Genomic DNA, 17758 nt, shown 5'->3' with positions numbered 1-17758 from the left:
CACAGAATTTCAAGTGCTTTGTCAAATCTGGAATGTAACCAAGCACTTTTACTCAAGTACTGTACTAGAGTGCAATATTTAAGGTACTTGTAATTAACACTAACTCTACTCTACAACCCAGCAGAGAACAAAACTGTAATTTTACTATACTTGTGGTAATTTTAATTGCTTTATTACTGTAATAATGTACATGGACTTACATAATTGTGTTGAAGTAGATGACAACACCAATCTAGATGACTGTCTTATCCTAGGTTGAGATAAGCAGAAGCATCTACAGGAAATAAGCCCCAGTGTTACAATCTGCAGCTTTAATACAATGGGCCAAGTCTGGTAATATATAATTTTATCGTTAATTGAACCTGCACAGTTAATCCAGTCATGCTGTATCAGTCTGTGATATTTTTTCAAAGGGCTGTATTTGCATTAAATAATATTAAACTACAACTAATTAATTTCCATGTCAATCTGTTTATCTTGGCAATTCAATTTTAGGGTTATAAAATTGTGAACACTCACAATACTCAAGATGACATCCAGAAATGTCCTATTCACAACTAAAAAATATTTAATTTGACTAAAAAATTCTGAAATTGATTACTATCAAACCAAGCCATGTACATTAATAGACAACAGCCAATCCATGTATTTATGAAGTAATGCATTTCTTAGTGTCTGTTAATGTGCAACTAGTTTAATATCTAGTCCTACAAAAAAATGATAGTCTGCATTTATGCAGTGTAGCTCATGTAGTGGGTGGACACTAGAAGGTCTGGTGTGTAAAGCAAGTGAAAGAGATACAAATGAGCAGATCGATGCTGAAATGGAGGCCAAAAAAACCCCCAAACAAACAGGATGTATGATGGTGTTTTGGTTCAGTTACAATGTGCTTGATAACCAAACAGGTATGCTCATGATGCATTTATTTATCTCAGTTACAACACTGTCCACATAAATCATGTCATGACTTATTGGATTGTCTGGGCCTATACTTGAGTAATATTTTGAGTAGGACTTCAACTTTGATCAGTGTATTCCTCTATTTAGTTAAAAAAAAATCAGAGTACTTGGTTAAATCTGGCTCACTCAAACTCTTGAGGAATTTAAGTTTTAAGTTAGTTCATTTCTAAATTGTTCCATTTAATTGAATATTAAAGATGAGGTGAAACATATGACAAAAGAAGGTCCTGGGTTGAGGCCTGTCTGTGTCCATGTTCTCCTCATGTCTCTGCGGGTTCTCTCGGAGTACCCTAGAATCCTCTCCCCATTCAAAAATATGCACTTAATGGGTTAAATGGTCAATCTAAATGTCCTGTTTGTGAAAGTGAGAGTAACTGGTTATTCGTCTGTATATATCAACCCCACCTTCACCTGTTGGTAGCCGGGATAGGCTCCAGCACCCATGTGACCCTCTAAAGGAAGAAGTGGATTTGAAAATTAATTAATGTTCAAAAAAAAAAAAAAAAAACACTGAAAAACCTAAAGTTGCTGTTTTGTTTATCATCTGATATTAAATAGTTATTGTTGCTCAATCGCAAAAAAGGAAAAAGGAAGATAAGGAAATACTCCTTTAACTGATTTTAAGTTCCATTTGGAGGAATTCAAGTAATCTGATATATTTAAACTGTCCGCTTAAGAATTCACAAAATGTGCTGAAAGTTGGTAAGCTAGCTCACTGTTGCCAACATTTTTGAGGTGACTGAAGTGACTTTGGAGCCACATGAACCTTTGAATCAACTGCATCTGATCACAACACACTATGCAAAATGTCAGTTTTTATCTTCCCTGAATAGACTTAAGATATTCAGATGAACTGCACATGATGTTAGAGCTGAAAAAATCTACCAGACACAAGTACAAACCCATTATAGTTTTATTTGACATACAGGTGCTTTTGGTTTTTAGTCAAGGAGCTTTTACTGAGAGCACAGATTCCATTTACACAAAGAAAAACCAGTGGTAGATAAGATTTAACACTTATCTGAGTAAAACTAGTTTTGTCCAACACGTACAGAGCACATGGTAATGGGTTTCAGTTTCTGACTGTAATCCAAACTGTTCAGTCATCTTTGATTCACAGCATGCAGGGTGTCCTACATCTGTTAAGTGTGAGTATAAGGTGTCACAAGATGGCAAGAGCAAACTCAAGTTATTTTTTTTCTTTACAAAATTTGCACCAAAATAAAGTAAAGAGATCTAATGAACAGGAACAACAATAATAAACAATTGTTCTACATAATGTTGCAAAATCTACATTCAAAAACCAAGATGCGCAATGTTGTATTAGGGCCCCATTAAATAACCATATCAACAAGCACATAGTATAACTTCTTTGTCTCTCTCTGTCCATTTGCCTGCCTCTTTCACACAGTCACAGACATTTTTTTATACTTTTTCTTCAGTCCCGACAGCAGTCTCAGTAGTGTCTCTTTCTTTTTGTTTCGCTTAGCAGAGACACCCTCTTGGTGAAGTGAAAAAGTAGAGGCTACAGGGTAGAAAACAAGCTTTTCACCTCATAGTGGCCCGAGCCTTGTGGCTGAATGTGCCCCATCCTGCCTGTGCATAAACAGTATTTTCAAATCATACAGGTAGCAGCAACACCCCTGCAGAGAGGGGTTGGGGGTGGGCAGACAGTGGGTGAGGATGGGGATAGTTTTGGAGGAAGAAGAATGGGAGGATAACAGGAGGATGATGGGGAGGCTTTAGACTTTGTGTCCCCTGCAGAGCACTACTGGACAAGGCCTTCTTCAGGGGAGACCGGATCTGTGTCGTGGCCTCTGCGATGCCTGTGCTCTGTTTTATTCCTGTTATCAGAGTTTTCACGTTCACCTGTGTCTCTTTCCCTTTCTCGTTCTCTTTCTCTCTTCCTCTCTCGTCGCCCCTCTTGGTTCTCCTTATCTTTCCGGTTGTTACGATTCCTTCTGTCTTTTCGCTCATTCTTCCTCCGTCCAGCTGAGGGGGAAAGAAAAGAAAAAAAAAAAAGTGAAGGCAGGGTATGATGCTGTTGTTCATTGTTATTACAGTTAAACTGCTTTATAGTTCACAATAAAATCCATTACAATGATAAAAACAAGACAGTAATCCGAACAATGTGAAATAGTATAAAGCAGTGTTTTTCAACCTTGGGATCGGGACCCACGTGGGGTCACCTGGAATTCAAATGGGGTCACCTGAAATTTCTAGTAATTGATAAAAATAAAAATAAAAACTTACTAATAAAAAATATATGGTGAGTTGACAGAGACAATCCCAATCCATAAAAGACATGACAAACTGTGAAGCTGAAACTGAAGCACTATGGTACTGTTTATCTTTCAAATGTTCATTGTGTTCGGTTTCAGATGCTGCAGCTCTTTCATAATTCATAGTTTGAGTTATTGTTTGTTCAGTTTTAATTGTCAGCCTTTTAAATCCAAGCTGGACTGACTGTACATATCCTGACCAAGGACAATAAAATTCTCACTTTGTGCAGTAATCTACACCTGGCTTTTCTGCCTCTATTCATAATAATATACATTATATAGACTAAATGTCATCTAAAATTAATGTTTATTTGCAACATAGTATAGCAAACTTTTACATGATCAAAAATAAATTAATTCTGGCAAAAAAAAAAAAAAAAAAAGTCTCCGTTTTGAATGTCTGGGGTTGCCAGAAATTTGTGATGTTAAAATGGGGTCATGAGCCAAAAAAGGTTGGGAACCACTGGTATAAAGACATGTGTAGCTATATCTGGCATAAAACAACAAGTTAAAAATCTAATTGAAAACCAAATAAAGTTAAAGCAGAAACAAACTATGTACCTGATCATATAAGATATATGTGTAGGACCAGATAATAGACTGATTTATATGCTTTTATATATTTTGAACATTTTATAGTCAGTTCAAAATATTAGGGTATATTTTTGGTATTTTATACTTCTATTTGATGGGTGTAGTGGAAAGAAACAGGAAACGTAGGAAGAGAAGATGGGAATGACATCCAGTAAATGGCCTTAGGCTGAACCCAGAATGCCACATTAATGCCTCAGTCTATGGTGTAAATGCTTTACCAGGTGAGTCATCAAACACACCCAAAACTATTTACACTGCATACCATTCTACACACTGACTCAATGATGTAAATTCATACTTCCTTATAAAAATGGGAGATGTTGATCAAAGATGAAATAAATCACTTGGTAGCATGCAAAATACATTTACCACAACCAGTGAATATGCCCAAATGTCATTTTACTCGTCAAATAGAACCAGCTGTTATTGTTACTGTATTCTTTTGTTGTAAACCTCTGATTTATAGGGTTTTATGATCCTCAAGTAATTTTCATAATTCAACCTGTAATAACAAAACCCACCCGTTCTTTTAAGTAAACCTCAACCACACATGATCAGTCTGTTTCAGAGCAGTACAGGATCCAGTTTCACTTTATTGGTTGAACTAGTTGTTGCAATATTCTGCGTAACCACTGGGTGTCAGTCTTTAACCACAGACTGCAGCCACACTGTCAGCTGTTGCAGCCCCCTCCCCGTGATGAGCAGACCTTTGTCCAAAATAGAAAGCCTTTAAATAAACCCCTAATTTATCTGTTCTTGCAACACCATCTCATAAACAAAACCAAGAGTTTTGGTATGCTAAGGTTTATCTCTGCTTGAGATACAGTTATTAATGATAATAATAAGATCCACCCCCAGGGAGGTTGGAGACAGGACTGCAAGTGAAAGCAGAGGCCCTTTCCTGTTGTTGTACTGCTGCTGTTCATGTGTGAGTGGAACGGAGCAGCACGGCCTGCTTGGCTGGTTGGCTGGCTGGTTGGGGATTGTGAAACTGCTGAACTAGGCAGTAGGCACAGACGCAGACAGAGAGAGAAAGAGAGATAAAGCAAGAGAGAGAAAGAGATCTCTCTACTGTCAGCTTCATGTTCCCCCCTACACTCACCCTCTCCCCTGTCTGTCTGTTCGTTAATCAAACCAGAAAGAAGTCTGGTTGGATCAAGGGGTCCAACTTTCTTCTTGGTCAATCTTACCAGGGTTGCTTATTCTAGTCTGTACCTGCTCTATGTGTTTAGTCTTCTTTTAGAAATAATGACACGGCAAGAGGACAGGAAAGGGACATCACTTCAATGAGCATGTGTGAAATTTAAAAGAAGACAGAAGTGACAGTGAGAGGGAAGTTCAGCCGAATCTGATTGTAAAGATTGGATGGATGGATGGAAGGATGGATGGATGCAGTAATCTGGTGCACTGACTCACTCGGGGTCTGCCCCCTGTCCTCTATAAACACAGGAAGTCCCCTTTGCTCTCATTGTTTTCTCTATCCTGACACCATAACTATTTACAACTTCAGTGGATTAGTCATACTGTAGCCCCCGTGCTTTTGTATAGCCAGAGGAGAAACCTAATCCATGCCAGTGTTGAGATGATTAGGAGAGTGTTTATCAAACCAACATACGTTTAGCTTGTTGGAACATTTTCTGAAGGGTTTTGTAAACTGTGTGTTGACAAGTGTATAATGGATCCCGAATGAGACACCTTTAGAGGTTTTGGAACGCTTTCATCAGACATTAACATGATCCCAAAAGCCAAGTTTTAATGAATAATTTCATCAGGCGTTTTAGTTTAGGAATGAATGAGTGATTACCTCTGGGGACAATCCACTGAAATCCACTAATGTGAACCTGTGGTTAAATGCCTATTTAAATATAAAGGTTCAAGTTTGTTTTTATTGGAGCTCCACTGCTCCAAACAGAGCATTGTTGACAACATCAGTAATTACTCTGTTTTAGCAAACACATGGACAGTATACTGAACATTTTATGAACAAAATAAGCCCTAATTGTTTTGGGGAATCCACATGTCTGCAACTGAAAGCAATCCAAAATGGAAACAGATTTCTCAGGATTTGGTACCGTTTTTTTCTTTTCTAAAAGAATGTTTTTTTGTTTGTTTGTTTGTTCCTTGAATATTTCTTCCTATTGCACCACTTGAATGTTAAGCATGATAAACATTTAGTAAAATTGCATTTTAAAACATTTTATTTGGACACTTTATTTTATTGCATGATGTTAGGTAATTGTGGCTTCAAGGGTTTAATAAAATATTGCCTCTGTGAACTCAGTTTAATGCAACAAATGTTATGTCATGGATTAAAATATCCTAAATCTGGACTGGATCAAAATTCAGTCTAATTACTCCCAAGTTCTGTGTTCACTTAGTGCTAAAGTTATTACACAAAGTATTTGTCACCAGTACAATAAAGAATGTTGTAATCTGTAACTGCTGCTGGAAGGATAGGAAAGTTAAACAGAAGTAAAGGAATGAAATTACTTTAATATACATTTTATTTATGAAAGATGAGTGAAGACAACAGATTTGAAATGAGACAAAAGTATGTGTATGCAGAGGATTATTACATACTACAGAGGTTAAAGGTGCAGGTCAGCCTTCACAGGAGACATAAATCTGTTTACACAGTCACATATGAGAAGTTAGCTCCTTTTCCATCATAGTGTAAAATTTGGGGCTTGTAGTCACGTTTTAACAAAGACTAAGGGTTAGGTTTAGGGATGCTGTGGTTTTGTTCAAGGTTAATTCAGTCTGCAGGAAATGAATGCTTGCATGTGTTTGTGAGTGTGGTTGGAGGAGCAATGTGTGTTTTTACGATGGCATATCCTCCGTGGCAGGCGTTGTGTCGTCCGGGGAGCTTTTGGCGGGAGCCAGGCTGGGATTAAAGGCTATGGGCTGTCCCACTAGTGGAATGCTTGCCGCATGGTCGCCAGGATGTCATGAGGGGTATTTGGAGTGGGGTGGGGGTGGGGGTGGGGGAGGTCTGCTGGCGAGACATTCCCCCCTCTATGACTGTTTGGTACGACCTAATTTAATTTAATTACACGTGTCTCCCTTTAAGTTTGAAAGTTGTAATAGCAGTCTGTGTATGGGGAATTAAAGGGGGCTCCTTTTGCTGATGACACGTGCTCTGGAGGTGAGCAACAGGTCAATTGAAGGGCAAATTAGCCAATATTAACTCGAGAGACTCACTGGTGGATGAGGATGTGTGTGTAAACATTCACAATCTTTAGTTATGGATAAGAGAGGAACTGAGCCAAGTTTTCTCAACACATTCAGTCTGAATAATCAGCCGCACTTTCCTGATGTAATATCTATGATTTAAAACATTAAATAAGATCGGTTGCAACTGGCTATGATTTTGCAATGCTTCTGCAGAAATGGAGGCTTGAATGTTTCCAAAATAAAGAATGGATATCAGTGGACAGAGCCATCCAATCTGTATGATAAAATGTAGGAAAAAAATGTAGGAAAGTTAAATAAGTTTTGCGCACAAGTGAAATTTCCATTGTTTGTATTTAGAAGCAGCTCATGCTTTTGCACTAAGCAGTAAAGGAAGAGTCAAAATTTTAATTATTTCCTCCTTTTTACAAACAAGGTTATGTATACATCTGAAAGTCTTATGGGGAATTGACAAAGACATGAAGATTATGGTCATAGATGGAGGGAATTTGATGAATAGGATAAACATGAATGGAAAGGATTTGGGGTAAGGATGAGGAAAGTATTAAAAGGCTGAAAAAGCTGGAGCAGGAGGAGCAGGATGGTGAAAGAGGATGAAATGAGTAAATATGAGCAAAGAGCTGGCAGACTCATGTGGAGGAGTAGAAGGTGATATAGCAAGGAGCAGGAGAGGAGAGGAAGAGGAGGGGGTAGGACAGAGGGGAGGAGAAGGCAAAGGCAGAAAGTGCAAAAGAGGAGGAAAGGAAGAGGAGGAGGAGTAGGAGGATGTATCAGTGTCTGAGGGCTGCTGGAGGATTACCGGGGGCTCTGTGAGGTCGGACCACTGACCCTCTAGCGTGTGCAGAACGTAAACAGCATAGAGAGGACGCGCCGAAGCAGATAATTAGCTCTCATTCGCCGGGGATACTCTTGGACCAGGGGAACTGGGGAATGGCAATAAACACGCCACAGTGCTCGTTCTTACTTTCTGTCTTTCTTTCCTCTATCATCCTCATCCCATCTTTCGGTAACCCCACCCTTCCCTTCACCAGGCTCAGGCTAGATCAACAGAGCTGTCGACTCCACACTAAAGTCTAGGCCCCGACCCAACTGACTGAGAGCGCCAACAGGGAGCTTATATGGGGGGCAGTGTTTTCATTGGTGTGTTAGAGTGTGTGTGTGTGTGTGTGTGGAGGGGATGACGATGGGGGAATGAATATAGAAAGTGAGGGAGAGAGCAAAAGCTGAGGTGATGGAGGGCACATTTCACAGTCTGCCTTACAAATCGCATCGACCCTGTTGACTCTCTTCACAAATTACCACCGAGAACAACGGCTGTGTAGTTATTTTAGTAAGACAAGCGTTTGTACATGTGTGTGTTAGTGTGTGTTTTTCATGTGCCCAAGCAAGTGTGTGAGTACAGTTTTGTGCATTTGTCTGACTTGTTTGAAATGGAGAGGGTGTATCTGGAATATAGTGCATGTTTGCTTGTGTGTGAGTATGTGTGTGTGTGAGTGTGTGTATTGGCAGCTGTGGGGATAAACCAATACTGATCCCCTGGTCGCCGCATGCCTCCCAAGGGGAGGATGTTGATGTTGAGCTGGCTGTTTCTGCTCCAGAGTCAACTGCTTTTCTGCTGCATCACACACACACATCACACACAGACACACGCACACAAACATGAACAGAAACACACACATGCGCACACATACACACAGAGTTTGTTCTGTAAGTGTGAGGCCCCGGGGGGCTGGATCTCAGCCTCCTACCCTGTCTGCGATCTGTCATTTAACACTACAGAGCCCAGGCTAAAAAACAACCAGCCGTAGCCGCCAACCACCTCAGTAACCACACACACAGTATGTGCATAACACAAAGCGACCGTAAATTCACAGAGCACTGAGTTTTATAAAGACAGATCCGTCTGAAAGCAGTTTTCACCCTATTCATTAGAAATGATCACGCTATTCCCTGTTTACTAGGAGCAGAGAAAGCGGTTTTACTGTTTAAAAATCCAAAGAGGTCTCGTGGGAAAACACACAACATACCCATTGCAACATCACACATGTGTTCCCCCCACTGTCCTCACTCTAACCACAATGACAATCCTCTGAGTAAACAGACATAGTCCTGAGCGGAAGAACGACTAGCTCTGATTGTACAAGCTGAAGCGGCAAGGTCTGGAATTCATAGAGAGTAGAAATCGTGCCATATGTCACAAACACAATGTTGGCAGTGAACTTGATGGGTCAGCAGCCGCTACAATAGACAATGAATAGTATAGGCTTATTTTTATATTTAGTTTTTTGTTTTTTTGTTTTTTAATTACGTTTACATACCGGAACAGAAAAACCTGGAAGCAACATTTGACACATAGCTGGAACACAGCAAATAACAGAGGGTTTTTTCAGCAGGCATTTTTGCTTATGACAGCAGGAAAAGAACAGGTTTTATTGATAATATTACTGTAATAATAGTTAAACGGTCTGTTCCATTTAAGTGTCATGAGAAGCCATTCCAATGAACAATGCATGCGATTCATAGACCTTGAATCTGATGCAACTAAATGCAGTCATTGTTATTGATATCAATTACACCCAAAATGCCTGCTGTTAAAAAGATAGCATTGTTACACTCATACAGTATACAGTGTCTTTCTTCTTCATCTTTTCTTCTTTATCATCACTATGCTCTATATGTAAATCAAATCATCTGAACCTGTTGTCTCTTCCTGCCTCCATCAAGCTGCAGAACTCAGAAATGATAATTCATATACAAGTACTTAATTTTTCTATCATGCATGCTCTATAGTTGTGGCTACAAGGGTAAAATGTGGATTAAAATGAGTCAGATGATAAAATAAATGAACTGTAACACTGTTTGATTTTACTTGACTAACCTGGACATTTTCTCCTCTTGACCAGACACTCTTTGATTTCAGAGATCTCAGGGCAGGGTTGGCCAAAAGGCGACGGGTATTGAAGGACCAGCCGTGTTCGGGTCTCCTGGCCCCGCTTGAAGCCACAGGTCCTACCAGATCGAGAACAGGGGCTCCACTCACTCCACTCCCCCACCTCACAGTGCACTGACAGGAAAAAAAGCCAGGACAAAGATAAGTAGAGGTAAGCGGGTATTTGAAAAACCATTAGAAGCATTTACGGTAAGAACTGCTTTTTTTTTTTTTTTTTAGTTTACGTTAGAGTTCATTTGTAAGTTATAGCCTGGTTTGTCAGAGGCCTCCCTCTAACAGAACAGGCTCTTTAATCACAGGGCTGCATCTTTGACCTGTGCGTTATCTATTGCGTCTGACCTTGTGGGGTACACTCCATGAGTTTGTCATTGGGTTCGTAGTCCTCTGGACAGACATGGTGGCACCTCCCGTTGTGCTGGTACAGGCCCGGCCGGCAGCGTGTACACATCTCACTGTTCACACACAACTCACACTCTGCAGGGCACTCTGCAATGACAAAACCACAGAAATGTCTGTGAGTATAGGGGATAATTTCATTTTTATGTACTAGCAATGCTTGGGGATTACATGTTATGAAGTCTACTCAGGGATGAATACAAGCTACTCTACTTTAGATTGATCTGTTTTTCATAAAATTGAGGCCTGTGTGTTTTTGTCCTTGATTAAAGTATGTACTCACTGGAAACACACTCCCTCTGAGTGTCGCTGCGGACCAACCCCTCAGGGCAGTTCTCCTGGCACTTTCCCAGGTGAAGGTAGAATCCTGCTCGGCAGCGCGTGCAGAAGTTCTTGTTAAAGCAGGAGTCGCACTCCGACCTGCACTCTGACAAGGAAACACAGACCCACCGCTGGCGTTTATTTAAACCATCCAAGTTATCGTGTGTCCTGCCTGTTAAATATACAGGGTGTCAGTGTGTGTGTGTGTGTGTGTTCATGTGTGCACGTCCGACTCAGGGTACAGTCAGGAATATAAGGCACTATAAGCTGAATGATGCCTTACAGGGTGGCAGGTGAAGGATGAATCTAAGTTGAGCAAACATCAGATTTAATTTCATGTCAAAAATGAGAAATATTTTTAATAGATGGACTACAAGTTATTCTTCTTCAAATATAGGCTCATGTATGTATATATAACACCATATGTCACAAGCAAGTCTTGAAACTAGTGCTTGTAAAATACTGTATATGGAGAAAGGATATATATATATATATATATATATATATATATATATATATATATATATATATATATATATATATATATATATATATATATATATTTTTTTTTTTTTTTTTTTTTTTTTTTTTTTTTTTTTTTTTGATGGTGTCCTGGAACTAAAAAGTAAAATCAACTGTTAAGCCATGTTTAACTAAATACCAGTTTGAGATATATGGCTATGTGCATGCAAAAGAGGGAATAGTATACTGTTTCTAATGCCTATTTACTGTCCCATTATAGACTGACAATTAAATCAGTATTTTTTTTTGCATGAAACAAATGTTTCTGTGATTTGTATTTATTTTCTGTAGGTTGAACTGTATAGAAACATTTAGTGGCTTACTTGTGCAGGTGTTTCTTTCTGGGGAGCGAGTACCGTAAAAGCCTGGAGGACAAGACGTCATGCACACTCCGATCTGCTTCATCCCAATCCTCTCCAAATGCATGAAGAAGCGTGGTTTGCAGGACAGGCAGCCATTGTAGTCAGAGCAGGTCAGACAGCCACCTTGCTGGCACCCTGAGCTCACACTAGAAATTGCTGTTGATGTAAATACAGGGATGTTTAAGCACATTTCATAACTGAACAGACATGTTCTGATTTTTTAAACTGTATTAAAATGTGGAATATGGATCACTCATTGCTCCCCAGAGAAAGAACTGATGAAGGGTTTATGCAAAACTTTCAGCATTTAGTTCTACATTTATTAACCCAGGCGAACATATACCCGATGTCTTCATATTTCAGACAGGAAGTCAAATGTAAAACCACCCTAGGCTCTGGACAATGAAAAACCAAGTCATGCAACAAGTAGGGTTTAAAGTAATTCAAACAAGCCCCGAAACCTTTCACATGCACTGCTTATCTTACTTTTCTAGCTCTGTTTCAATCAAAACCAGCCAGTTTACTATTTATAGATTTGTAAAGACTTCAAAACTGATCTTTTTGCTTTAAAAGACAAAAGCATTCAAGCTACATAACCTTTGGGAAAGAAAATAGCTCTGTGCCTTCAAATTCTCCCCAAACATATTTGAAGTTTTGACAGACACTTCAGAAGATGTGTCATGTTGTATAAATGTTATTTGTGCAGAATACAGCACTTAACCAGTTAGAACAGTACTTAAGTGTAGAGTCAGGGGGGTCTGGCCAACTCAAACGCTGTAATTTCAATTCAGCTGTCAGATCAGATCAGTAGGAAAAAAACAATTCTTTTCCATCATAGAGCCACTTTGTGTGCTACACCGTATGTCTGGCTCTGGAATACCGGCAGTTTACCCAGTAGAAACAAAAGAAAAAATGAGAAATAAGGAAACAAATACAGTATGGAGAGCGCAAAACTGAAGAAACAATTCAAAGCTGCACTGTATATGATAAATAAACATTTGTATTATTTAAGGCAGGGGATGGTTTAATCCATTTCCCAACAATTAGAAAAAACACAGGGTTAACTCTACCAAAGAGCATCAAGTGTTACAGGATCATAGAGGACTAATCACCTCCCGCAGCAGTGACTGATGACAGTTTCAATGACAGGCATTTTCACCATGTTTACAGCCCTGTTTATGTACATAAGTACTGCTGTGTTTAGTTTAAATTGATATATTTCACATTAAGGTTTTCATCCCCCACTTGTCCCTAATTTGTGGCATGATTCACCAGACTTTGTCTTCCGTAGATAAAAGCCTGGGCTTTTAGGTTTTAATCATTTTAATTGTATGTTGACAGCCCTGTTACACACATAGATTTTAATGCCTTTTAAGTTACTGCACATGTATTTCAAAGTTAGAGAGTGGGTTTGAGTTCATAAATGAAACCACATAGTTATACAAAATGCCATTAGCAAATTATCAAGAATGATGGTTTCCAAAGATGGAGGAGTTTATTTTGTATAATTTCCCCTAAAAGCCTGTATATCATATTTCTTAGTATTTGATGGTATATAATGGCCAAAAATAACAACAGATATTATTGAATAATTTTAATTTGGATTAAAATATGCTGGGAAACTACCAAGTACATGACTTTTCCTCCAAATTTGTGAGTATGACTGTTATCATAGAAAATCAATTCAGGACAAATCAATTAACTATATTTACCAGTAGCATAATCATTAAGACACATTGTTTCACATATTCTGCTCTTAAACTGTATTCATGCTCCATTCTTGCAAATGTTTGGGAAATCTCACACCAGTCAAACATGAAAGACAAATCATAGCCAACTTCTGTTAGTGCCCAGGGAATATATGTATATATGTGTGTGTGTGTATATATATATATATATATATATATATATATATATATATATATATATATATATATATATATATATATATATATATATATATATATATATTTATTTTTTTTTCCTCTTTAGCCTTGGCATTTCACGCTATTGGCTTAAGTTGCCCCCCTTCCTTCTTTTCTAAGCCCTGAGTTGAGCTGCCAGTTTACCATAGATCATGGATACTTTGTTTGAAATATCTCAGTAATCTTTACAATTGCTGTCCATTTGCCCACATGTGTTCCTGCCAAGCAGCTCTGATTCACAGAAGACTTAAGACCCAGGAATTTGGCCTTGCCCTCGTACTTTCACCGACAAAACCTCAGTTAGGCAGTGGTATCTTGAAAAACATACCAACAAAGTCACTTATGAATAAACACAATGAAACAGATGGTTCATGGAGAAAACAGATAAGAGCAGACAGAGGTTGAACATTCACCTCTATCTCATTATTCATGAATTTTTATTGCACATGTACTTATAAATCTTTCAGCCGTCTTTATCGTGCATCAAGTCCATGTGATTTCATTAAATATGTACTTAATGTGAGCTTCCGATCCCTGGCATGCCTTCATTTCTGAATGCATCATCACAGACAGGAAGCTCGGAGCTTGGGTTCAGCCTCTGCACGGTAATTTTGTCTTGTTGACTCAACGGCCATTGACTCCCAACTCACTCTTACCCCCTTATTTCCATCTGAAGTCTGTACTCATTCACCCCTTCACCAACTAATCCCTCCATCCTCCCTGATATCTGGGGAAGTGTAGGCTGCATATCTGCATATCTGGAGGAAGTTTAGATACTTCAAGCACAACTCAATTAATGGGCACTGATTCAATCTGAAAAGATCTGCCTTACTTCTCACTGGAGAATGTGAACAACACTTTAATTTTCTTTAGACAGATGTGTTTGGATGCAGATAAGCTGTAAATCTCACTCTGTGTGTGTTGAAAGGTTCATTCACACTATTTAGAGGGAAATAAACATCTAAAGGCAGAACTTGAGATTTTTACCCCATGCTGATTCAGTATATGGGGTAAATTTCTCTTTGTTGCTCATTTTTAAGGCTGAAGTCTGATGTGCATTACTTTGCTGTCATTTAAATAAGCTCTTATTTAACCCTTTCACCCCTCTACACAGACAAACAATCCAGAACTGAACTCCTCAGGGATGAGCTGAACTCCACTGAGCAGAGCTGCCAAAAGCAGAAATAATCCCAGAACCTCTTAAACAACATCATGAAGATATAACCTCAGATACAGCAACTGTCTGCAATTTTTTTTCTTTTTAAAATCTGCTTTGGTGGTTGTAAAAAGTGACATATGGGAAATATAACAACAAGACTTATCTTCTTTTTGGTGTGAAGCACAAAACAGAGCTATCTGATTAAATATAAAGAGAAAAAGATGCACAGAGAAATGTCAGCCACAGGTAACGGGGATGAACAAAAGTCCTCTAAAGGCCTATTATTGTAGATCACAGACAGTTTTGGGCCATGCCTGCAAGTGATGCATGGAATATTCCAGTTATCATCACTCTTGTCTACTGGACTTAGAGAGCACATCTGGAGACCCTCAGTGATAAAATGTGTAAAGGAAGAATAGAAAAATATACCTTATTGATAGTTATTTCATAGCGTCTTGGAAAAATGCTGGTCATAGCTCATAAGATGAGGCAAAATAACAATGTGGAAACAGATACTAGACTGAAAAGTGTTTCACTACTGGAACATCTACGCTGTTTTGATGGAACCTATTTTGCTAAGATTTAGATAATGAGGTCAAGATGGGATGTAAGATTTCAATCTTTATGGTCAAGTTAAATTTCTAACTGGCAGAAAAGTAAATTCCGTGTCCACTTTATAAGACATGGGCCAAAAGAGGATTTTTCTTTCTTTTCTCTTCTTTTTTTTTTAATTTCTTTCTTTCTTTTCTTTTTTTTTTTTTTCAATTTCTGATTACTAACTGTTGCAGTGTTGGGAAATAAGCTGGACATGGTAGCTGCATCACCAAATAAGGGAAGTGAAGCAGTGAATATGTGTTTGAACAGTGATGCCATAAGCTGCTCCAGACTGGGGTGCTGAGGTGCGGTCTGCAGCTCTGACCGCTAGAGAGCGACGGGAACCAGGGGACGGGGTGCGAAGAGACGCGACCGCAGCATTCGGATAGGCAAAACAATGAGGATAATTAATCCAATTAAGTTTGAAAGAAAAAGAACAGCAAACAGCTTACAATTATTGCAGTTGTTAAGAACAGAACTGTAATAACACTAAATAATTGCTTCCCAGTTTATTACAGCAGTCTTATTAAATCAATTAAGCAACTCAAGTGCCAACCTCAGTGTTCACATGCTGAACATAAGGCTGGAAATGTGGGAGTTTTGTCTTTTTTTTTTCCAGTCTGGGCACAAGTGTATATTAAATATAATATTGTTTTGAATAAATCAAGATAAAACATCTCAACAAACTTAAATCATAATTTGCAGTGTAATAATTAGATAAACTCACATCTGTGTAAAATGGGAACCCAATATTCCCCTTTGTGCGTCTGTCTAAGGTAGTTTATTTATCTCGTATTTTACAACACTAACAATAAATGTGTCTGTCAGTAGTATTTTGGTATAATCAGGAATATAAAATACACCAAACGGGTTTTAGGACTCTTACTTTAGATGAAGAATATTGTGTTAGAGCTTTACAAATGCAATAAAATAATCATCCTAAAATGTAATAACCGTGATCAGTACTTTCCTTTGACCTTACTCACGTTTATGTTGCCGGTGCCTGGAGCTGCTGTGCTGCTGACAACCAGTGTAATCCATGCAGTGCAAGATGATCAAAACAAAGGAGATCAGTTGTAATTGCATAGTAGCCCACAGAGATGAGACTCGTAAAGCCAATGTCAATGTTCACCAAAACACTTTTTGGGTAAGATTCCGTATTCTTTCTCCAGACGGAGGCAGAAGTTAAAAAGTGGATAATTCCTACACACAGCAGGACCCCCAGCAATGTGGTGATATGTGATGGTGACAGTGCACATAGGCCCAATAATGCCTGGGCCGCTTAGACTGTATCATCCTGGATAGTGTCTTCATATGTGCCAAGAAAGCCAGACAGAGTCAAGGATCCGGTATCCGTGCTGTGATAAAGAGCATCCCCCTCCAAACCAAAATACAAACAACCACAGCAAAAAACTCGATGTTCATCCGTTGCGCGCAGGATCAGAGCAGAATCAATCATTTGTGTGGGTTAAAAATGATGAAAGGAATGATTAGTTACTGAGAACATGATTCTGGGAAAGTTTGAGATATTCCATCCATTTGTAGCACTCCAAACTGATACTCTGTCCAACTCCGGTCTTTGTCAGAGAAGATGCGCCGTGCGTCCTGGTGCGCGTGGATGGATAACCCTAATGCGTCAGGCTACTGAGGAGGTGGGCTTCATCTGAGCATCAGCCGAAGTGAAAGTGAAGTCAAAGAAACAGGACTAACACTAGTAATCACAAAATAATGTCTAAGTTGTAGGCTAGTCCTTTTGCTTGTCAAAGACACACCTCCTCTCTCGTAGTCGGCGGCGGGCCACTGAGCCAAACTAAATCTCCGCAGTTTCAGCGCTTTTCTGCTTTGCGTGCAGGACCTATTCAACTGTCGGCCCCTGATGACTTCAGCCCAGCGCTGTTCTCTCTCTCTCTCTCTCTCTCTCTCTCTCTCTCTCTCTCTCTCTCTCTCTCTCTCTCTCTCTCTCTAACGCGGGGGGCTTGCCCTCTAAATAAACTTTGGAGCTCATAGGGGGAGAGAGAGAGAGAGAGAGAGAGAGAGAGAGGGGGGGGGGGGGGTATGTTCTGTAACTGCACCATGATACCTGTCTGCACCCACTGATGCTTTAATGCAGAACTCATGTACACATCGAGCACAGAAAAAGAGCATTTCCAAGTTCAATTCTTAAAAAAAAAATCCTCTTCCAAATCAACAGTGGTGTCATTGTTTTAGAATAATCTCTTAAGCTGTTTAAAATTGTTGTGTTCCTTCAGAATGAATCTAATTATAATAGAAAATGTCACACACAGACTCCTCCTTTCTCTTTCTCTGACAAAAATCAGTTCGTATTATGCCTGATATTTTAACTGCTTTAACTGCGAAAATTAAATGTGGCATCAATGTTTTTGACTATTATTCTGGATTTTTTTTTATTTTTTATTCTATATATGAACATGTTTTCCTGAAATGACATTTTAAAAAGATATTGAAGTCTTATAGTAATTTTAACTAAAGTCAGCACATTG

General features: G+C 38.9%; 1 protein-coding gene across 1 annotated transcript; it reads right to left on the bottom strand.

The window, feature by feature from the left end:
- Positions 1–2388: 2388 nt before the first annotated feature.
- rspo3 (R-spondin 3) lies at positions 2389–17116 on the bottom strand. Its single transcript, XM_030156978.1, has 6 exons — positions 16244–17116; positions 11541–11735; positions 10658–10801; positions 10318–10464; positions 9907–10092; positions 2389–2952 (listed from the first exon to the last, which is right to left on the bottom strand). The coding sequence occupies exons 1-6, from the start codon at positions 16341–16343 to the stop codon at positions 2729–2731; spliced, it is 996 nt and encodes a 331-aa protein (XP_030012838.1). The 5' UTR covers positions 16344–17116; the 3' UTR covers positions 2389–2728.
- Between the last annotated feature and the right edge of the window lie 642 nt (positions 17117–17758).

Source organism: Sphaeramia orbicularis, chromosome 16 (genome assembly GCF_902148855.1).
Source record: "Sphaeramia orbicularis chromosome 16, fSphaOr1.1, whole genome shotgun sequence".
NCBI lineage: Eukaryota > Metazoa > Chordata > Actinopteri > Kurtiformes > Apogonidae > Sphaeramia > Sphaeramia orbicularis.
Note: the sequence above shows the minus strand (reverse complement) of the source record. Positions and strands in the feature narration are given on the sequence as shown.